This window comes from Copadichromis virginalis, linkage group LG9 (assembly GCF_057382275.1).
Source record: "Copadichromis virginalis isolate Kocher_CV1m ecotype Utaka linkage group LG9, C_Virginalis_male_GT1.1, whole genome shotgun sequence".
In the NCBI taxonomy this organism is placed as follows: Eukaryota; Metazoa; Chordata; class Actinopteri; order Cichliformes; family Cichlidae; genus Copadichromis; species Copadichromis virginalis.
The window spans coordinates 34,673,712-34,696,102 of NC_140626.1; the positions used below are offsets into that span (position 1 = coordinate 34,673,712).

Consider the following 22,391-nt stretch of genomic DNA (forward strand, 5'->3'; position numbering starts at 1 on the left):
TTCCAGTCACCTTTCTCACTCACTATGTATTAACAGACCTCTCTGCATTGAATCATATCTGTTATTAACCTCTGTCTCTCTTCCACAGCATGTCTTTTATCCTGTCTTCCTTCTCTCACCCCAACCGGTCGCAGCAGATGGCCCCGCCCCTCCCTGAGCCTGGTTCTGCTGGAGGTTTCTTCCTGTTAAAAGGGAGTTTTTCCTTCCCACTGTCGCCAAAGTGCTGCTCATAGGGGGTCATATGATTGTTGGGTTTTTCTCTGTATCTATGAGGCGACTTTTGTTGTGATTTGGCGCTATATAAATAAAATTGAATTGAATTGAATTGAAGTACTGTCAGATTTTAAAACTGTCTTTAAAAGAATCAAAGTAGAAACTATCACGTGGATTAAACTGGTTTTCAGGCGTAACCCTGTGTTTACAGGATAACAATAACACGGTCTGTGTGCCAGGAATCAGATAAGTTAGGTTTCATTTACTCATTTACAGTATATATATGTTTTTAAACAGGTGTGTTTTCCTGCTCAGACCAGTTTTGCAGCTCCTATTGTTCTCTCACATAGCGTGCATGCCACTAGACTTGGCAGGACTGTGCCCTGCTTCGTATATAAAGATGCTGCAGGTGGATGTGAGCAGCATCTCTGGAGACAGAGGTGGGTTTGGAGGATCATGGCGTCCACACTGATGCTCCTGCTTCAGCTGCTCCTGGTCTCACTGGTGTCTGCTTCTCATTACTTTGGGGGAACCACGACCTACACCTACAAAGGAAGAAACCCTGATGGCTCTTTTAATGTGAGATAGACAACGTTTAACTGTACTTAATGTTAATGACAGATAATAAGTGAAGCTGTTGTCCCGACTGTGGCAGGTCTGATTATTCTGATAGAATAAACTTTCACTTTTCAGCCTTTTCCTTGAATTCCTTAATTTTTGCTTCTTAACTTATGCATGCATTTTAAACACTTTGTCTTTTATTAAAGTTTAAACAAATACTAAACTTTATTTTTTTAAACTATTGAGAACAACTAATAAATGTTCATCAATGAAAATATTATGAAAAACACAATAATAATAATAATTATGATGATGATGAAGATGATTATTATTGTGTTTCACTTTCTTCACCTCTAAATCCAGAGTGCCTTGACTAATCAATGGCTGCAGACATGGCTTCCATGACCTACATTTGTTATTGATTGTGTTAAAATTGTGATCACATGATCAAACGCAGATACAGAACCTTCTTCATACTGATAACGTGGAGTAAAACTGAAATAACTGGTGAGAATCTGACTGAGTTGATTATATGATATTTGCTATAGGTTCAAATTCGGGACAGAGACACCTATGATGGATGTTACGACACCCTCGGCTGGTATTGTTCCAGTGGATACTGTGGCTACACCTCCACAAGTCAGAGAGGCACACTGGACAGCAGCACCAGTGCTCCACTCTATAACAGACAATGGTGTGAAGCTGAAACCGTCACCACGCGGGTCGTCCCGAGCAACAGACCTTTTGAAATGCGGTGAGCATTTTTCATTTTAAGTATGAAGATGTTGTTGATGTGCTTTATTATGTGTGACTATTGGTTACAGTTACTGAGTTGAAGTCATCTTATTCATTATATAACTTCCTGTTTAGTGACTTACTTCGTTATTTCCAAACAAACCAGGGCAGCCAGCTGCTGCTGGATCCCCACACGTACCTCTTACTGGGGCCATTCATGGTACTTGAACACTCTTGTGGATTTGGGAGAAAGATCCGACACTGGAAAACCAAACAGAGCACCAGAAGTTGCCATCCTACCTTTCCTCAGGTAAGCTTCCTGAAACTGATTTAAACTATTAGCCTCTGAACTGAAATCTGAATTTCAAAATGTCAGCAAAACCTGCTTCTCTCAAAAAGGGAAACAACATGCTCATTTGTTTTTATCAACCAGCAGTCAAATTAAAACATTATACTTACTGACCAAGCATCATTTAAGCAGCCAGGACTTATTTGGTAATTTTGGCTGTGAAATCTATAAGTGAATGCTTTTGCCCCCTTTTCAGAACAACCTTATCATTTTACATTATTGTATCGTTATGACAACGGAACAACAGTATAAAAAATTAAAAACGAACTTTGTTTTTTCAGATTTATAGTTAACTGTAAACGCATATTTAACAAAATGTAACACAACATCGATTTTCAATATCAACAATGCTAAATATGATATTTAGCATAGCACGTTTTGCACACATTTAAAATATGTGCAAAACGTTTTTGAGCCGGGCCACTCAGTTTTGTAAATCTCCAGGCCTTATTGGGGGCGTTGCTGCTTCTCCACACCCACCTCTCTGCTCGTGCGTCATCAATTTTTACTTGTGATTGGACTGAAACCGTTGCATTTTCCCTCTAGCGTAAACGACGTCGGAGTTACAGTCATTTAAAAAGCACTTGTAAAGGGTTAATTTAATTTACAGTGAGAACTCTACCAGTTGCTGTATAATTACTTCTTTCATTTAGATTTATTTTTAAGTCTATTTTTCCTTCAGCTCTGTCATTAAACATATTTTTCTTTTTACCTTTTTGATCAATTTTCTATACAAGATAATCATGCCAGTGCTTGACTCATGTTACTGTGTGAGACACTGAGAGAGACTTTGTTAATGTGTTTATTAAAGAGTTCCTGAAAACTGCCCACGGACATACAAGCTGATGTCCTTTGATCCTGATGGAGACAAAGTCAGATGCAGATATGGAAATCCAGGAAGTGCAGAGTGCTACGGCTGCACCCAACATTCAGGCTTCCACTTAGACCAGGTTAGCTGATGTTCTAATGCACTGTACAATAACTCACTTGTGGTTTTTCCCTTTTAACTCCAAAATGTCCCACTGTCAGGACTCCTGCACGTTACATTACCAATACACTAATGCTGACCCCAGGGTGAATGCATTTGAGTTGGTGGTGGAGGATTTCCCACAAGGACACATCAGTCTGAGATACTCCGATGGATCCCAGTCCTCCAGGTCTCCTCTGTCCGCTCCTACTACAACTACAGCTGCACCATGGTGGTGGTGGGGGTCAACGACAGCTGCCCCCACTACCACATCATGGTGGTGGTGGACAACTACAGCCGCTCCTACTACAACTACAGCTGCACCATGGTGGTGGTGGGGGTCAACGACAGCTGCCCCCACTACCACATCATGGTGGTGGTGGACAACTACAGCTGCCCCCACTACAACTACAACAGCCGCTCCTACTACAACTACAGCTGCCCCCACTACAACTACAGCTGCACCCACTACAACTACAGCTGTGCCCACTACAACTACAGCTGCCCCCACTACAACTACAGCTGCCCCCACTACAACTACAGCTGCACCCACTACAACTACAGCTGTGCCCACTACAACTACAGCCGCTCCTACTACAACTACAGCTGCCCCCACTACAACTACAGCTGCACCCACTACAACTACAGCTGTGCCCACTACAACTACAGCTGCCCCCACTACAACTACAGCTGCACCCACTACAACTACAACAGCCGCATCCACTACAACTACAGCTGCCCCCACTACAACTACAGCTGCCCCCACTACCACACCATGGTGGTGGACTACGGGCAGACCGCTGCAGGCGACCTCTCTTCCCCTCAGTAAACTACCGTTGCAGTTCTCTTTCGTTGGTAAGGCCCATTGTTGTCTCAGTGTTTGATGATGTGATGATGCAGCACACTCCGCTCTGCTCTGTTCTCAGCATGTTGCTGCTTTCATGACTCTGCACATGAAGACAGTGGTAACTGTGGTAGAAACAGCTGATTGCAGCAGACCTATTTACTCATGTGACCCACAGTTTATCTTAAAAACTTAATATTAGTTTTACCTGTTTGCACTGAATTCTTCAGCAGCCCAAGAACCAAACTCCACTTCACGTGTTTGTTTAAAGCCTTAAACTTTTGCTATGCAGACAGCTGCTTCTTCCTGTTTGGTAATGGATGCTTATTTGTTACTACTCTAACTGTACTCCAGTGGATCCACCTGCTCCTTCATGCCAGGAGGGACTATACTTGCCCCAGTTTGTGCACCCAACACCTGCACACGGACAGCGCATTCATGCAGAGGTCAACAAAGAGGTGGAGATCAGAATCAAAGCACAGGCTTCATATGCAGCGTGAGTGAGACAAAGCTTGATTAAGGAGGCCTGATGGCAGCGAAGCATTATTATCACTTCAGCAGGAAAGCTCAGCTCAGCATTAATGAGCTAATCCTTGTTTCCTTCTGTGGTTTTCTTACAGAATACAAGATATCATCATGAGCGGGCCAATGAATATGACCAAGCACAGAACCACACATAATGAGTTTGTGCTTCGGTGGACGCCGTTCTCCAGCGATCTGGGAGATTATTTCCCAGTGTGCTTTGCTGTTGAATCAGCGACAGGGTTAGCCTCGGTTTCATTCCTTTAAACACAGAAATAGTTTGGGAGAGCAAAGTCATGATTGGACTCTTTGTGGGTTTTTCAGGTCAGCAGTGACCAGTTTTCCAGGCAATACCCACTCTCATAACCACGGCACCCCGACTTCACAGTAAGTGACTTTTTGTTGTTTTTAGTGCTTTAAAAAAATGGATTTTCTGCCTAGGTGTGAGAAGTTTAAATAAATGTGCTTTTGGAATAAATAATGCCACTATGAACAAATTATAAAATGAAGCTCTCCTCATTTGACCTTAAGCTTTACAATTTCAAGAGTATTTGAAGAAATAATAAAAAGGAAAATTATTTAAGTCACACATTAAGTCAACTTATCATTGTTCTAATGTCTCTTCAGGTCCGGCGTCTATCAGTCCGAGATGAGGTGTGTCATCTTGAAAGTTGGAACAGAGGAAAGTGAGTCTAAAATCATCTTTGATACCAAAATGTGTGCATTTTATTTTATAAGGTGCTGTGTGTGTTCAAATATGTGACATATTTTCTATTTTCTTCACTGAATTCGTTTTATAGTTTTATAACTTTTTGACAATTGGAGTTGGAGGATTTTGACATATTTCTGGCAACATTAAAATAAACTGAAATTGTAAATCTTTAAATCTGTTGTGTTGGATTGCATTAGGTTTAGCTTAATGAAGAGTCCTTTGAATGGGTATCATAAGGTAAATTCTAAGTCTGTATGTTTTTTTACATCATAACATATTTTATATGTTTTTAACTTGTTTCAGTTAAAACCAACGTGATCTGCACTGAGTCTGAAATGAGAGTAGAGGTGGAGAAATCGTCCCTCCGTGGACTCCGTGAGGATCACCTGCGTCTCAGTGAGCCCAGCAACACCCTCTGCAGCCTGGAGAGATACTCCAACAGCACTCACATCATCGGCGTCATCCCTCTCAATGCTTGTGGCACTCAGATCGAGGTAACCAGAGCTCCTTTGTATCTATTCTGTTGTTGTTGGTTTAGATACCAGAACGAGGACTGACAGAGTGATGTTTGACTCTGCAGGAAGACGAGGAACATCTCATTTTCAAGAATGAAATCACCACAGTGGATGACAGCGGAGCTCTGATCACCAGGAAACATAACCTGGAAGTAGAGTTCTACTGTCAGTACCCCAAAAAGGGGAACGTGTCACTGGGCTTCACAGCACACAGGACGATGGTGGAAGTGTTTGATAAAGGCTTCGGCACGTTCACCTACCAGTTTGAGTTTTACCCCGACAACCAGTTCAGAAGCATCATTGATCCCAGTTCGTACCCTCTGGAGTACGACGTAGGGCAGAAGATTTACATGGAGATAGATGCGTCCTCCATAGTCAACGACACCGAGATGTTTGTGGAGTCCTGCAGAGCCTCGCCGTACGACAACCCCAATTCCCAGCCAACCTACTCCATCATTGAAGACGGGTACGCATGTGCTGATGGAAGTGAAGTGTATATTATTTAGGGCACATCAGTTACCTCAACATTTGATAATTTGGCCAAGTTTGATACGAAAACGCACCATTGGATCAATATATAAAAGAAAAGAAGGAAAACCAGAGTTTTACCAAAGTTTTCTCTTTTCTTTGATTCTGAAATGCTGTAGAAACCCTGTGATGTCTCTGCTTCTGTAGCAGCTTTGATTGTAAGACATGGAGTTACAGCAGCTGTGTCGTCTTTGTGCTCGGCTCTGATTAGGTGCCCCGTGGACCCAACTGTGATGATCCATGAGACCGACAACAAGAGACAGTTTAGATTCTGCATCGAGGCCTTCAAGTTCATCGGTTTGCACGATCAGGTAAAGAACTGTAGATATCTAGAAGCTCCAATTTCTAAAAGCACTAATAAATATGCCCAATTTGTGTTTTCTCCTTGGCTGGGACGGAGAAGCAAAGGTTTGACTGCAGCTCTGCTCTTGTTCCACTAGAGGGGGCAACTGTACATCTGCTGATATACTGACAGTGTGTCCTGTTTCACTCAGGTATACATCAGCTGTTCAGTAATGATGTGTGAAGCAGGGAATCCCAACAGCAGGTGCTCACAGGGATGCATCAACTCAAACAATCACCACCACTCCCACCGCCGAAAGAGGGACTCTGCCATCCAGACTGCAGCGCACTTCGTTTCCCAGGGTCCTCTGCGTTTGAAGAGGTCAGCAGACACCAGCATGAGTGCAGGTATGGAAACACAAAGTGCTTCTTAACATTAGCTTCTTTGTTTGACTTTCACTAAAGTGTGAACAATGCTGAGGTTCTATTGTGGTCTTCAGGGAACAACCTGAACCTGAACCTGAACCTGGTCTTCATCGCTGGATGTCTTCTTGCTGCTGTTGCCATGATCTGTGGAGTGCTCCTGTACAGGGCCAAAATGTCAAAGGTCAAATACCAGCGTTTGGCCTCGAGTGAAAATTAAGACAGCAGTGTAATCAGAATACCAGTTCCTGCATTACTTTTCAATGAACCTCATTTTGCTGTCAGAGTTTCGGTGTTTGTGTATCTGCTCATGTTTAAATCAATCATGAATTTAATTCTTTATAATTCAGCTTCATTTGTGTAGCGTGAACTCACAACAACAGTCACCTCAATTAGCTTTATGATGTAGGGCACAGTCCCAGCTGTTACAGCTGTATTTGTGTTTGTGAGCTTTAAGAGAAAACAGACATAAAACAGACTTTGAAAGATGAATCTTTGGCTTGTTGTTCAGTCGTGCAGCTTTACAGCAGCTTTTCTTTTTATATGTTAGAGTGTGATTCACAGAAAGTGTTACTGTTGATGTGTGCTCCTCTATAATCATTTCTATGCACATTTGAGTAAATTTGAGACCAACATTAAAGCGGTTATTATGAACTTTTCTTCAATAAAAATCATTAAAGGCGCTCTCACGTGTTAGTGCTTTTCTTTCATTCTCTGCTGTGCTTTCAAATGCCTGAGAAGCTCCTTTCCTCAGTTAAAGTGTTGCATCAGCCGCTGCATTTCATTAGCCTGTATGTTCACACGTGAATCGGCAATAAAGTGCTAATCAGTGCTCTTCATCAGCTGGTTACCAGGCAACCTGAAATGCTCAAGAAGCCGTTTTTTGTGGCTCCCGCCCTGACATGTAAAATGAGGAAAACACTGCATGTGTGTTAAAAAGTATAGTGTGCTGCGTTTATGAAATCAATGGGCTGCTGCAGAGAAAACTACAATTTTCTGCGTGCAATAAAAACAAAAAGTTGAAGGTTGCGTTCAAATAAAACACATTTCTATTTGAGCCCTGCTGGTATTTATGAAGGAAACAGCCAAACTTAAATCGTGCAGCGTGCCGTCATCATGCTGTCGCAGGCGTGCAGTCGGCCTGAAGAAAAAAGAGAGTATTTCACTGAATGATGTAAAACATAAATGTGCTGAATGACAACCAACTGAAACATTTATTGTGCCTGGTTAATGTCAGCGTTGTTCCTGAACCTCAGCGCACATCGGTCAGACACCACCTTCATCTTTATTCTGGAAATCGATTTCAACCTTTAACTTTCTGTGTTTTGAGAGTTTCTCTCCTCATATTTGCCATCAAACGTTCAGTTTTCTTCAGGAACATTTTTTATTTCTTGGATTTGTCCTTGTTCAACCGAGGAAAAGCTCACAATCCTAATCTTCAAATTTTGAATGACATTTATAACAAAACAAAACTGAAGAACTGAGATGAAAATGAATTGGAACAGCCGTTAGTCTCGGGGAGCAGCGGCAAGAAGGAGCCACACAGAAAGCTCGCTCCAGACAAAGACCTGCAGGTGAAGAGCTCACCTGTGAAACGTCACAGTGTCTCCCGCCCCGCGTGACTCCTGAACAGCTGCTGTCCGTGCAGATCGTTCAATAACCCAAGCGACTGTTTTCATAAACTGTACACGCTGAATATCAGTGACACACACAGACACACACTCCTGATTTACTGAGTTTGGAGAAGGGAGGGGCGATTCTGATCACGTGATTACACAAGCACAGGAAGGCGGAAGGAGCAGAGTTGGTGGTGCGCTGGAGGTGGAGGCGGGTGAGTGTTGGCACAGCGTGGTTGTAGCTTTGCTGTCGGAGTGTGTGCGTGTCTGTGGACTGCAGAGGGGAGAAGGACAGTCACGGTGAACTCTGTGATCAGTGACTCAAAGCCAGCTCAAAGAAAACTGTCTGCGCTGTTTCACTTCCGGGTTCGTCATCCATGCGACGCTGTAGGCGCTGCTGTTAAATGTGCGTTTAACGGAACCGCTGTGAATAACACGTTGGCTGTAACGTGTGAAACATGTGTCAGGTGTGTCCCTCATCCTGAACCACTAACAGTGTCCGGCTAGGGTTGCCAACCGTCCCTTAAAAGACGGAATCGTCCCGTATTTAGAAACACAAGTACACGTCCCGTATTGAGCTAATAAGGGACGCACTTTGTCCCGTAATACAGTGAGAATCAAAAGTAGTCTATAAATGTTTATGGAATTAACGCTTTGTTTGAAAACATCATTCCCAGCCCCTCTCCTGCTTTGTGACCAATGAGCTGACAGCACACTTATGACAATTCAGATTACCACTCATCTCATTGGTCGAGGAAAGGTCGCTTACAGAGAAAATACCGGAAGACAACAGATGACCACAACAAGAAGCATGGCCAACAGGGAAACAAACGCCGACACTGCGGTGCAAGTCTCGGATGACAGTACACCTAAAGCTGGGCAGACACTGTGCGATTTTTTCAGTCACGTTATTCAGCTCCTGCTCAAACTGCACGATTGACTCGCAGGGGTTAGAAGTTCATAGGTCACGATGCAGGTCTCACACTATACCGCCCGATGCTCTGATGCGACCTGAGTGCTCACACTGTGCGTCCATAAAATGAAGGTTATAACAGAAAATCTGTCGCTCGCTCTCTCTGTCTTTCACTCACACAGACACACCACCACCATCAACTTTGCTAAATTGCTAATGAAAAACATGATCAGCTGTGATTGAGCAGCATGTAAATCCAACTATTTTCACGGTTGTTGTGGTCGTGATAATTTTGTGAGGCCACATCGAAAAGGCTCGGATGAGCTTTCCAAAGTTCTACAAGTTGTGCCTCCATCACTTGTGTCCAGATCACAGGCTGCACAGCTGTGCTGCTCCATCTTTTTCACCGACGTTTACGTGTTTGCGCGTGAGCAGTGTGAGCGGCTCACGAGCGATTGATGATCGGGAGCTGCTCGAGGTGTTAATCGCTTCTCGTTACCCCACGTATACTACACGATGCACGATGAAGGCCAAAATCGGGCCGATCACCAAATCGGCCGCACGACTCAAAAATCGTCTCAAAATGGGCCAAAAATCGCACAGTGTGAGCCCAGCATCAGAGCAGCAATGTTTGTTCGCTCAGAGAAAGAAAAAAAAGGAGGAATGGGAAAAGGGAAACACCTGGCTGGGAAAATACACCATAACACCTATAAAGCGCACTGCACTGTGTGCCGGCGCACTTTTTCCATAGGCATGCTTCTAATGGTGGCACATGAAGAACATGAGGGGCGTGAAAGCTCGGGGAACCCTTAACCAATTTTTTGTCCGCCAGGCCACGGCAGAAGCAGATATGGTATGTAAACATTGGTTTGTTGTTTAAACCCTCTGGTTAAGGTTAATATGGGCATGTGCAGTGAATATCAGCGCTATGTGGCCAGAAGTGTGATAATTTATTTTGTGTAATAAACAACTGCAAGGATGGATGATTACAACAAATAGATGACTAATACATAAAAGTAATACATAGATGAATAATGATGATGAGTTATGATGCGTAATCATGGGAACAAGCGGGTTTACAAACAGGAGCAGCTGATTAGCTTTAGAAAAGCTGAAATAATACCTCAGCTGAAGCCAATTGTACTAAATGCACTATATGTGCACTGTTACAAGAATATTTTTGTTCTATTGTTTTCTATTAATTTATATAATTTTAAGTTAAGCAGGACAGAGTTCTTTTAAAGAAAGATTTACTTATATTCTCAAAAGTTAAGCATGACAGGCTTCTGTTTAAGAAAGAGACCTGTTTTACTGTGTTAATGTTGTCATTTTGAGCTAAAAATAAATGGCTAAATGATCATTTGTTTCACATGTGTTCATATCACAAAGAATATGCATCTGCTTAAATCAAATTCAAGTCAAATGGTTAAAAAATAATTTTACACACAAAAAAAAGAGCTACCACACTGGGAAGGGTGAAGACAACTGGGTCGCCCGGCCCTGGCCACGAGGTGTCCCTTATTTATTTTTCAGGGAGTTGGCAACCCTACTTCGATAAATCCTGCAGTTTGAAAGTGTCTTTGACATGAAACATGTCGTCTGTGACAGGAGCAGGAAGGACAACAACACTGCACTTTTAGAAAGACTTTTAAACTAGTATACAGACTACGGTTGGGCGACGTTACTCAGTCCAGAAACCGACGACAGGTGATCTATTCGCGCAGGTGACTTTTTGATGGGCGGGGCGATGCAATCATGCACGGACTGATTTGCGCGTTTAGAAAATCCCTCAGAACCAGCCAATAACTGCCTCCCTGAGCCTGGTCCTGGTGGATGTTTCTTCCTGTTTTTCTCTCCCACATTTCATTGTTTCTTTGGTCTGAAGGATCCAGATTGTTTGATGAAGCGTCAACATCAATGATAACTGACACAGGTCACGTTAACAGCCAGTTTTCATCATGCCAAAGCTGATATGTTCCACAGGCTGTTAAAGCTGCAGCTGAACACTGAACAAAAACTGTTTCTAATCAGCTTGTTTCTTTGTGTGAAGCTGATTTGAATATAAAAACTCAGCTCACACAGTTCAGTTTGCATCCGTTCGGTCTGTCTGTGAGGAAATATGAGGACCTGATCTCATGTCACTTCATTACAGCCTCAGTAATGCAGAATGACCTGTTTGTAGTCCATCTGCAGGTGTGTGTAGTTTGGCTGCAGCGCGCCCACAGTGTCCTCCTTCCACCCTGCACAAACAGACGGGTTTCAGACTTTATTTGGAGGAACAAGTTTTTAAATTGAGTCCTTTTTTAAAATGGTCTGAGGTTATTAATAAATTCATTATTAAGGCTTTAAGTCTCTTAATAATTCATTTATTATGCAATAATTGGAGTATTTTAAAAAATGTTCAGATAGTTGTGACTTTGTCTTCATAAATTTCCCTTTGAACTGACAGCAGCTTATTAGCTTACAGACGTGATTTCTCCCCAGTGTAATGAGTCTGTTGTTTGTCATGTGAACATTCTTGATAAATTAAAAAGCAGAAGTTTCTGATAGTGTTGGAGCTCTGCTGTTAACACAGCTGTCTGTAATTTAATCCTCAGGGATATATTGGGCTCTTGTTACTGTTTAAATCCAGGACTTTCTCTGTGCTCTAACAAACCGTTTGGTGAATAATCTCGAGACGTTTCTAAAGCAAATCAAACTGGGATGTAAAATGTGTCAGGTCGAAGCTGAAGCTGCTGTTTTCTTCTCAGACTTGTCTGTGTTCACTCTAGGATGGAGCTGTGTGTTTGTCCCTGTAGAAGTCACCTCCATCCTACATGGACACAGCGTCAGTGTGCCGTGGGACAGGAAGCTGTAATGCTTAAATGGAGCCACTTTAAAGTTGTGCAGCCATCTCCTTAGAAATAACCGGCAATTTGCACAATTTCCTGCAGCATTAATCTCGTAGTATGTGCAGATTTGGATTTTGCGGTTATATTTTATAGTTTTTAATAGATTTTTATCACCATTTTATTACTGTCTGATAATCTCTCTGACTGGAGCAAGCAGATCTCACAGGGGTCACAGAAGAAGAGTCACATGACCTGTGACATGACGCTCATGTGAGTGCACTTGGGGTTTTAGGTTTTGTTTAGCTAACACAAAAAGAGCTTGGCTGTGTTGAACATTCTGGTCCTCCATAACTCCGAAGACAACTCTGTGAAGATTAAGACGTCACACAGAAAATCCTTTAAATGAATCGTGAGTCTCGTGTGTTCATCTGGTGAAAGTGCTTCCCTTTGATCTTTTGCTGTTCCTGTTCAGCAGATTAAAGCTGAACATCATCCCTGAGGCTGAAGCCGTCAGTGCTTCTCAACAGCAGAACTATGGACTACATGATGGACGAGGCGGAGGAGATCGTGGATGAGTTTGACATCGAGGACTACAACATAGCAGAGCAGGGACGACACAGAGTGATTGCACTTGTGAAGAGCTGCAAAAAGGCTCGGTGGGTCCAGATGTGCTAACAGTATTCACCTTAGTAGTTTCAGTTTCTTTTTTTCTTTTTTTTTGTCTGTCCCGTTTGGATCTTTAGCCGTCAGAATTGGTGTCTGAAGGCCAAGAAAGATGCCAAGTGGATTTATTTTACCAAGTAGATCATCATGGCCTTGCCATATGGGTCCATTTGATTGACCATTATTATTATTATGTATTTATTTGATTTGATTTTTTGGTCATTACAGACGGGACAGACATGACTGGGGGATAGGACAGGGAGACAAAATGAAAGAAAGAGAGGGAGAGAAAAAAACATGTTCTGCCCGGTGGTGTAGGGTCCTAATTACTCCAAGTTTGTGTTCCAGAGGGTGATGGGAGTCAAAGAGGAGGTACTGGTCCGTGTGTGTGGGCTTCCGGTAAACTTCGATGTTGAGGTTGCCGTTCTCTTCAATGTGCACAGCGCAGTCCAGGAAACTGCGCTGCGCTACACCACCGGGCAGAACATGTTCCCTCTAAGCCTGAAGGGAAAAAGAAGGAACACACACATGTAAAGGAAGCACTCAAAACGTGCGGCTATCCTAAATGGGCGTTCTTAAAGTCAGCAAAGAGGCACAGAAAAGAAGACCAGACACCAGCGAGGGAGGATAAGAAGGACAGACGCAACAACATTGTCATCCCCTATGTAGCCGGTGTATCAGAGAAACTCAGGAGAGTTTTCTCCAAGCATGACATCCCAGTGTATTTCAGACCCAGCAACATGCTCAGACAGAAACTGGTTCACCCGAAAGACAAAACTCCAAAACACAGACTTAACAATGTGGTGTATGCTGTACAGTGCAGCGAGGAATGCTCAGACCTCTACATTGGAGAGACCAAACAACCACTTCACAAGCGCATGGCACAACACAGAAGAGCCACCTCCACAGGACAAGACTCAGCAGTCCATCTGCATCTAAAGGTCAAAGGTCACTCTTTGAGGATGCCAATGTTCACATTTTGGACAGAGAGGACAGATGGTTTGAAAGAGGAGTGAAAGAAGCCATCTATGTCCACTGTGAGCGACCATCTTTGAACAGAGGCGGGGGTTTACGACACCAACTCTCTGCCATCTATAATCCAGTTTTGAGATCCTTCCCAGACGCCTTAACACCCACTCACATCCTGGGCCTTCTGACCTCAGGAATTCGCATGATAAGGTGGGGCCAGGTTTCACAATGAACTCACCCGAAACTCTGGCTGATTGGGACCCATGCCCAGTTTCCCACCTTGGCTCAGGCGATTAGAGGATCATCAGGGGGTCCTTTTGTCCCTCTGTGGGGGGAAACTCCCACTAGGTTTATATCTGGGACTCTCCACCATTTGACCTTAGAACTGAAGAAGCTTCTCAGATGAGAGGTGAAACGTCTTCAAGTAACTTAAAGAAGTCCAGACGCTTTTCTTTCCAAGCTCCTTTGACTACGATGACCTGGATGACTGAGAACCTTCACAGACACTTTGAGGTAGCAGCCAAGAAAGGTGTAGTTTGTGTATATTAATAATGGATTGCATTTACATAGCACTTTTCTAGAGACTCAAAGCGCTTTACAATTCCACTATTCCTTCATTCACACACTGGTGGAGGCAGCCACAGCTGCCCTGGGACAGGCTGATAGAAACGAGGCTGCCATATCGCGCCATCGGCCCCTCTGGCCAACACCAGCAGGCGGTAGGGTAAAGTGTCTTGCCCAGGGACAGACAGAGCTGGGGATCGAACTGGCAACCTTCCAGTTACAAGATGAGCTTCCCAACCCCCTGAACCACAGTCAGGGGGTTGGGAAGGGGGTAATATAAAATGAATCCACACTCATAAGTCATTGTGACCAGGACTGCACAGAGCTCCTCTGGTTATCACCCGTTTTTATTGCTCTGGTTGTTTGAAGATTTTAATGATTCGAAGAAAAAAGGAAAATCAGTTGACTGGTTTAATCATACATGAATGTAACACAGCTACTGCGTTTGTACAGAGGTGTAGAGCAGCTGCCTTCACCTTTTGGCTTATTTTATTTGAGTCTCACAGGTGGTGTCACAGAGAGTGTAGAGAGCTCCATGAACTGCCCCAGCCAAAAAAACTCTAGACTCTCTTCTCCACCTTGTGGTACAGACTGGTACTACAGACTGTAGAATCAGAAATCAGAATCAGAAAGGGGTTTATTGCCAAATGTTGAGCAGGTTTACAACATTAGGAAATTGCTGCGGTGCTTCAGTGCAAACATAGTGTCATAAATAGCACTTAAATAGACATGAAAAAATAAAAGTAGGAATAAGAATTAAAAGTGCTACGTAGAAAGATATGTGCATGAGATATACATGAGATATATACATGAGAATAAGAATTAAGAGTGCTACGTAGAAAGATATATACATGAGTGCAGGTGGTGATCAGTGCCAAACATGGAATGATGCAGTGAACACAGCGTAGGGTCATGTGTTAGTGGTGGGGACAGTCATATGGTTATTGTTCATGTGTCCGACAGCAGAGGGGAAGAAACTGTTCTTATGGCGAGAGGTTCTGGTGCGAATGGACCGGAGCCTCCTGCCTGAGGGGAGCAGGTCAAACAGACTGTGTCCAGGGTGAGAAGGGTCAGCTGAGATCCGAGCTGCACGCCCCAGTGTCCTGGAGGTGTACAGGTCCTGCAAAGATGGGAGTCTGCAGCCAATCACCTTCTCAGCAGAGCGCACAACACGCTGCAGTCTCTGTTTGTCCCTGATAGTGGCTCCAGCGTACCACACGGTGATGGAGGAGGTGAGGATGGACTCGATGATTGCAGTGTAGAACTGCATCATCGTCCGTGTTGGCAGGTTGAATTTCTTCAGCTGCCTCAGGAAGTACATCCTCTGCTGGGCTTTCTTGATGACGGAGGTGATGGTGGGCTCCCACTTCAGGTCCTGGGTGATGGTGGTACCCAGGAAGCGGAATGAGTCCACAGAGGTGATGGGGGTGTCAGTCAGGATGATGGGGGGGAGTGGAGCTGTGTGCTTCCTGAAGTCCACAATAATCTCCACTGTCTTCTGGGCATTCAGCACCAGGTTGTTGTGGCTGCACCAGGACACCAGACGTTCAACCTCCCTCCTGTAGGCAGACTCGTCCCCGTCCGAGATGAGCCCAATAACGGTGGTGTCATCTGCGAACTTGATTAGCTTGACAGACTGGTGGGTGGAGGTGCAGCAGTTGGTGTACAGGGAGAAGAGCAGAGGAGAAAGAACACAGCCCTGAGGGGAGCCGGTGCTGATGGTCCGGGAGTCCGAGACATTCTTTCCCAGCCTCACATGCTGCTTCCTGTCCGTCAGGAAGTCAGTGATCCACCGGCAGATGGGATCAGGCACATTCATCTGGGAAAGCTTGTCTTGGAGATGGTCTGGAAGGATGGTGTTGAAGGCAGAGCTGAAGTCCACAAACAGGATCCTGGCGTAGGTTCCTGGGGAGTCCAGATGCTGCAGGATGAAGTGTAGGGCCATGTTGATGGCGTCGTCTACAGACCTGTTGGCTCTATATGCAAACTGCAGGGGGTCCAGGAGGGGGGCCGTGAGGGTCTTGAGATAGGAGAGAACCAGGCGCTCAAATGACTTCATGACCACAGATGTCAGATGTAGCTGATTAAATTCACTTCATGGATGATTTGGATCACGTTATGTTAGAGTTTGTCGATCTTTCATAAACTGCTAAAAACACTGCTTTTTTTCTTTCAATTCGGGGACATCACTGACTTTAAAGCATGAACTAACACGCCGCTGTGAGTCCTCCCTAAAACTGTAAGTGATGTCACATTAATGTATCCGTGCGTCAGCCTCACACTGGAACTTCACCGAAAGCTTCTGGATTTATGCTCACTGAACAATTCCTCAAACCCATGTCGAGTAAAATCTGATGCTGTAGTGTGTAACACTATTTTTCATTTTCAAGACCTGGGTGGCTCCCAAATTATTACATTTTTAGAATAATTTCTGCTCCATCATCATCAAAAAATGTTATGGGCCAAAGTTTGAATGTACAGTATATAACGATTGCTGTTAATTTTAGCTTCATATGTCACATACCTTAATTAAATATGTGTTTTTGTTCTTTAAATAAAGGCATTTTTATGTAAAATCTGTGGCAATGGTTGATTAGCTCAGAAATTATGAAACATAAATTAAACAAAAAAAAAGTTGCAGTTCGTTTTCTTTTCTTCTTTTTTTTAACAATCAAAATAAACAAAGATCTATAATTTTGGGGCTGATAGATCAAAAATGTCTGCATATTGGGTCAATAAAATGTAAAAAAAAAAATTGAATCTCTCTTGTAAAGAAAAATGAAGAAAATGCTTTTTTCATGTAACTTTCTTGAAACCTTTCATATTTTCTCTGATCACAGACTGATCGGTTGTGGGCTCTCAGATACTGACTGTGAAGTCGTGGCCTCAGCTCTGATGTCCAACCCCTCCCATCTGACAGAGCTGGACATGAGTCTGAACAAACTGCAGGATTCAGCAGTGAAGCTTCTGTGTGCTGGACTGGAGAGTCCAAACTGTCAGCTGGAGACTCTGAGGTGGGTTCACTGACAGCAGCTGTTGTTGTTTTTCTATATTTCAGATCTGTGGTGTTTGATACTTTCTGGAGGAGACGTCTCTGATATGACCTCCTCTGGTAAATGGTTAACATGTCAGAGGTACACATAGAGCAACATCAAGCACATCATCGGATGTAACTGAAAGGAATTATTGAAATGTTCAAATATTTTCTAAAACACACAGGAGTCAGGTGAAGCCTCACTGGTATTACATAAACTCTTGATGATTATTCATGACGAGGAAAGACAACGCCACTGTACTCTGTAAAGTCTGTGTAAAGCAGTAATAAATGCTTGTCCTGAGTTTGTCAAACAACATTTAAATTATTATAAAATGACCACATGAATAAAATGATCTTTCCAAATAATCCAGAGAATTTGACCACCAAATATCTGCAAAGGGTCAGGCAAGTCCTGAGGAGTCCGCTGAATGGGAAGAACAAGATCTGGGCTATCAACACCTGGGGAGGAAATAAGAGTAAAAAAAAAAAAAGTAAAAGCACAGAGGGTGTCTGTGTCCTGAATCCACTCCACTAAGTCTGACAGCTCAGCACACAGAGAAGAACTGATGTGTTCACAATTGTGACTTTATCTCCATTTTTATTTTTTATTTAGATTGGAGCGCTGCTGGTTGTCAGATATCAGGGTATCTGATATGGGTTCAGCTCTGAAGTCCAACCCATCCCACCTTAAACATCTGGACCTGAGTCACAACATGAACCTGCAGGATTCAGGATTGAAGCAGCTGTGTGGTTTTCTGCAGGGTTCACTGTGTATACTGGAGACGCTGATGTAAGTCATCGTGCTTGATTTGTTCTGACATGAATATGATGTGAAAGTTGTCCTGACAATGAAGACGTAAAGCTGATATTATACTGATCCACAATGAGGATCTTCATGTTAAAGTTTGTTTTATTCTAAGGTTTAAACCAGGGGTGTTAAACATAAGGCCCAGGGGCCAGAATCAGCCTGGCAAAGACTCCAGTCCCACCCACTGGTCGTCTTTGGAGTGCATGAACCATAAATGTTGGACTTTTAAAAGTATTTTCATACGTTTACTGACAAGATACACAAAGTAAAAAAGGAAGCAACAAACACTGAGACCGGGACCAAGACTTGTAAACTGTACAGAACTAAACAGGGAACACGGAGACAGGACACAGAGAGACGGGGTCATGACTGACTTCCACTCTGGGGACGAGAGCCAGAACCATGCTGAACTCAAGACTAAATAATAGAGAGCTTGAACATAAAATTCCACATGAGACATAGAATGAGTCCAGAACAAAACACTGGGTCGAAGACCCAGGCTCATGACGTAGAAAGATGGAGGCCTTTTATTTATCAGTTTTATTTTGGGCTCATATTGAATCGACATCGTAACGACCGTCTTCAGCTCTGAACAGATTATGAAACACTGAATATTTCAGGCAAAAACACTGTCTAATAAACCTGCATCTTTTATTCTTCATTCAGATTGGATGACTGCAGTTTGTCAGATATCAGTTCTCTCGCCATCGCTCTGAAGTCCAACCCCTCCCATCTTAAAGATCTGGGTCTGAGCTGGAACAGTCTACAGGATTCAGGAGTGAGAAAGCTGTGTGGTTTCCTAGAGAGGCCAGACTGTAAGCTGGAGTCTTTGAGGTCAGTCACCATGTTGTTCTTGTAGTGATATGAATATGATGTAAAAGCTGTGCTGACAGTAAACAGAAAGCTTTTAATAAAATGATGTGCAGTGAGGATTAGGCCAATGACTGTAGCAGAGCAACGTTCTCATTTCTGGATAATACACAGTAAATTTAACTCGTCCATCCTGATACGCTTGTTTTCTTCGGAAACATGTTTGTGTCCCCTCCCTCATGGACATGTTTCAGTGATTTACTAATCCAAGGCTGGTTATTGTGGAAAATAATTCCTGTTTTCAATGTAATCCCCATTTTCCCCAGAAAGAAGTAGAAATACACGACACACCTTGTGATTTAATGGTTGATGGTTTTTGTGACTGCACTTGGGGACACATTCAAAGTTTTAGTGATTTTCCTTAAAGAAATGATGGACTGTTGTTTTATTTTTACTTAGCTGATTGGTTCTAATATGAATTCTAACAGTTGTCAAATAGGGCTAACAGCTATGTACCAACCTGACTTCTGCACAACACAATTGATGGTCCCAAGCAATAAATGAGAAGGTGTGTCCAAACCTTTGACTGAAGTGTGGATGATCTAAGTGAGAACATGAGCCTTTAAAAAGTCCCAGTGGGAGCAGTCAGAGCAGTCCCTCAGTCCCAGTATAGAGTCTTTGGTCCAGACTGGAACAACTGTGTGCCCAGTTTGAGCTCTCTTCAGTCCTGTGACCTGACAGACCCAGAGGGGCTATCACATCACATTTAGAAGCTCCCCTGATGGAGCCACAACACATGTCCAATACTTAGTCTGTCTTGTTGGACTTTCATTCTTTATACAGATTGGAGGGCTGTGGTTTGTCAGAGATCAGCTGTGATTATCTGGCAGGAGCGCTGAAGTCCAACTCTTCTGCTATGAGAGAGCTGATCTTACGGGGAAACGATCTGCAGGAATCGGACATGAAGCGGCTGTTCGAGCTGGTGGAGAGTCCAGACTGCAGACTGGAGAAACTGAGGTCAGTAGAGTGATGGAGTGAATGGGTGGTGCTGTCAGCAGTATTGTACTAAACACAGTCAGTATGAAACAAAGATCCAGTGTTTCCTGTAAAGCTGCAGCTTCTCAGTGAAGCTGTGAGAGGAGAACGGTGACAGGCTTCGGGATTGGACAGAGAAATTGATAACAGCCAATCAGAAGCTGACATGTTCAGTGTCCTCTGTATTTATTAGTCACACCCTCTAGCAGATCATTACATGAAGGAACCTTTTAAAAAACAAAAAACAAGCGCGTCCATGCTCACAGGTGTACACACGGGTGATCACACCCACAAACTACACCCTTTTTGGCTCCTACCTCAAAGCACACTGTGTTCTGTTGATCTTATGTGCTGCACAATAATGTTTAACATTTAGTATTTACTGTCATATTCCCATATATCATTGTGATGCTGTTTATTCTATTACTCTTGTTCTCTTCTGCTTGCTTTCTTTTTTCTTTCTCAGCAGGTGATCCAGGTGATTGATAGATGCATTTTTTTTTCCTTTTTTTTTTCTCTGCCCGTTCTGTTGGTTTTTGTCTTTTGCCCTTCTCCCCCGTCCCTCTTCTCAGCTGTTTCTCTTTCCCTCTTTCTTTCTCTCCTTCTTTCCCCCAGTCAAGTGTGTCCCGTGTGCAGCAAGTGAAAATAAAATAAACAATAAAAGGTGAATCAAATGGACCATTACGGCAAGGCTGGGATGGTCAATTTGGTAAAGTAAATCCGTTGGGCATCTTTCTTTGCCTTTAGACAACAATTCTGATGCAACAGAGCCAAACGGGACAGGCCAAAAAAAAAAAAAGAAAAGAAAATGGATGTTCTTCAACAACTCTGTGGTTTAGTGGAACAGCATGAAATCGTTCAGGTCTCTCAGCAGTTTATTTCTACTGTGAGCTGGATTGAAATCAAAGACAGAATTAATGATAAAAGACTGCAGGTGTGTGAGCTTCATGAGAGCTTACAGTCTCTGGAAACACTCGTTTATCTCCTCTGCTCTTCCTCCTTCTCTCTGCAGGTGGTGATGATGGTAAACAGGACGGTGTGTGTGCTGAGAGAGGAGCAGCTGTGTCCTGATGATCCAGAGAGGTTGAAGCAGCAGCAGCTTGTGTGTAGAGACGCTCTGACTGGGCCATGTTACTGGGAGGTGGAGAGGAGAGCTTCATCCAGCAGTGACTGACAGAGGAATGAAGTGCAGATGACTGTCAGTGCTGCAGAGTGAACTGCTCTGAGAACAGCTCCACTGTCAGACACAATGTAGAGTCCAGCATCAGCCCTGTGTGTCCCTCTGGATCTGACAGGATCATCAGTGTATCTGGACTGACACGTTGCACCGGATTGTTGGGAAAAAATATTTTGTGATGTAAAAAATGTTTCACGTGGAAATGTTCAGTGATTGTTTCGTGGTTAAACATAAACACATATACAGATAGATGCCTCTGCACTCCCGGCTGTCTAGTTTCTGTTCAGTACAGTTAACTCTACTGGAACTCTACTGCTCCTCATATTCCAGTCAGAGTCCTGTTGTCTGTTAGCGGATATAAAGAGAGTGGTCAAGGTGCAAGAGACATTTGTTTGTATTTTCTATTTCTATACTTTTGCCCTGTGTGGATTACACAACATCTAAATAAATTCCATCCTGTGCTGACCCAGTTATTAATTTTACAGTCATTAAAGCTCATGTCTGATCATTCAGCCTTGGAAAACAGCATCCAAGCCCATGATAACTGAACAGGTGCAACAGTGTAAAGTTTGGTAATCTCTTCATTGTGTTTACAATTTTTTTCTAGTTAGTTTCAAGCTGTTTAATTTTAAATAACCTTCTGAGAGTGATGAGCCTGCGGTCTGCTGCGTGTCACTGATGAAGCTGTGCCTCATCCTCTCTGCCTCAGGGTCTGCTAATGTTAACAGAGGATCTCAGGAACCGCTTGTTTGTTTAGAGGAATGAAAAAAAACATTCAACTTCAGTGAGAGATTGATGTTCCAGTTGGGACAAAGACAAGAGGCTTCCACCAAATCTGCAAACTTTTACAATTAGAAGCTTTAAATGTTAGGATGCAAGCGAACATCAGCACACAGTCAGTGAAACGGCTGGAGGAGTCACCATGGAAACTAAAGTGTGCAGACGTTTCATATTGAAACAGTACCGCCACGTCCTGCAGACTAAAGCTGACGATGCCATTTGGAGTTGGGCTGGTGCAACTTACATGATCGTATGAGCAAAGTCAGCTGTTTTAGAAAGGAGAAAATGATATATGCAAGTAGCTTTGTTTATCATGCATGTGTGTTATTGATGTATGTAATTATCGATGTGACAGAGCCTGCTTTTCATGTCTCTGGACTTCTGCAGCACTCGAGTCATGTGAGTAACACCTGCTTTATCGAGGCGGTGCACGTTTGTAACTAAACGAGACTCCCGTTCAAAGAAACGTGTGTGATGCAGGAACTTTCACGTTAGTTGTTTAAAATAATAATTCTGAGCAGTTTATACAAATTGAAA

At 43.3% G+C, this 22,391-nt stretch overlaps 2 protein-coding genes across 5 annotated transcripts; both read left to right on the forward strand.

Moving 5' to 3' along the window:
* The first annotated feature begins 624 nt into the window (after window positions 1–624).
* On the forward strand, window positions 625–7,329 carry LOC146702387 (uncharacterized). Its single transcript, XM_085469079.1, has 14 exons — window positions 625–792; window positions 1,323–1,528; window positions 1,676–1,819; window positions 2,670–2,808; window positions 2,888–3,680; window positions 4,024–4,165; window positions 4,290–4,433; window positions 4,516–4,578; window positions 4,819–4,877; window positions 5,207–5,397; window positions 5,484–5,884; window positions 6,158–6,257; window positions 6,441–6,636; window positions 6,729–7,329. Exons 1-14 carry the CDS (start codon window positions 670–672, stop codon window positions 6,869–6,871), a joined length of 2,844 nt encoding a protein of 947 aa, XP_085325205.1. The 5' UTR covers window positions 625–669; the 3' UTR covers window positions 6,872–7,329.
* Window positions 7,330–8,419: 1,090 nt separating this feature from the next.
* On the forward strand, window positions 8,420–21,539 carry LOC146702388 (ribonuclease inhibitor-like). 4 transcript variants are annotated; one of them, XM_085469135.1, is made up of 7 exons: window positions 8,420–8,482; window positions 12,487–12,667; window positions 17,048–17,221; window positions 17,858–18,034; window positions 18,719–18,886; window positions 19,706–19,879; window positions 20,910–21,539. In XM_085469135.1, the coding sequence occupies exons 2-7, from the start codon at window positions 12,546–12,548 to the stop codon at window positions 20,914–20,916; spliced, it is 822 nt and encodes a 273-aa protein (XP_085325261.1). In that variant the 5' UTR covers window positions 8,420–8,482; window positions 12,487–12,545; the 3' UTR covers window positions 20,917–21,539. The 4 variants fall into 4 exon arrangements, with proteins under 4 accessions (XP_085325261.1, XP_085325263.1, XP_085325265.1 ...); XM_085469137.1 differs by having other exon boundaries at window positions 8,431–8,482; window positions 12,484–12,667; XM_085469139.1 differs by lacking the exon at window positions 8,420–8,482 and adding an exon at window positions 8,519–8,734.
* The last annotated feature ends 852 nt before the right edge of the window (window positions 21,540–22,391 follow it).

What these genes read in the sequence shown, in the direction of transcription:
- LOC146702388 (XM_085469135.1), top strand. Translation starts at nt 12,546, where the DNA reads ATGGACTACATGATGGACGAGGCGGAGGAGATCGTGGATGAGTTTGAC. An exon ending in TGTCAGCTGGAGACTCTGAG is followed by an intron (nt 17,222 to 17,857) that starts GTGGGTTCACTG and finishes TTTTTTATTTAG; the next exon opens with ATTGGAGCGCTGCTGGTTGT. An exon ending in TGTATACTGGAGACGCTGAT is followed by an intron (nt 18,035 to 18,718) that starts GTAAGTCATCGT and finishes TTCTTCATTCAG; the next exon opens with ATTGGATGACTGCAGTTTGT.
- LOC146702387 (XM_085469079.1), top strand. Translation starts at nt 670, where the DNA reads ATGGCGTCCACACTGATGCTCCTGCTTCAGCTGCTCCTGGTCTCACTG. An exon ending in ACCCTGATGGCTCTTTTAAT is followed by an intron (nt 793 to 1,322) that starts GTGAGATAGACA and finishes TATTTGCTATAG; the next exon opens with GTTCAAATTCGGGACAGAGA. An exon ending in GCTGTTGAATCAGCGACAGG is followed by an intron (nt 4,434 to 4,515) that starts GTTAGCCTCGGT and finishes TGGGTTTTTCAG; the next exon opens with GTCAGCAGTGACCAGTTTTC.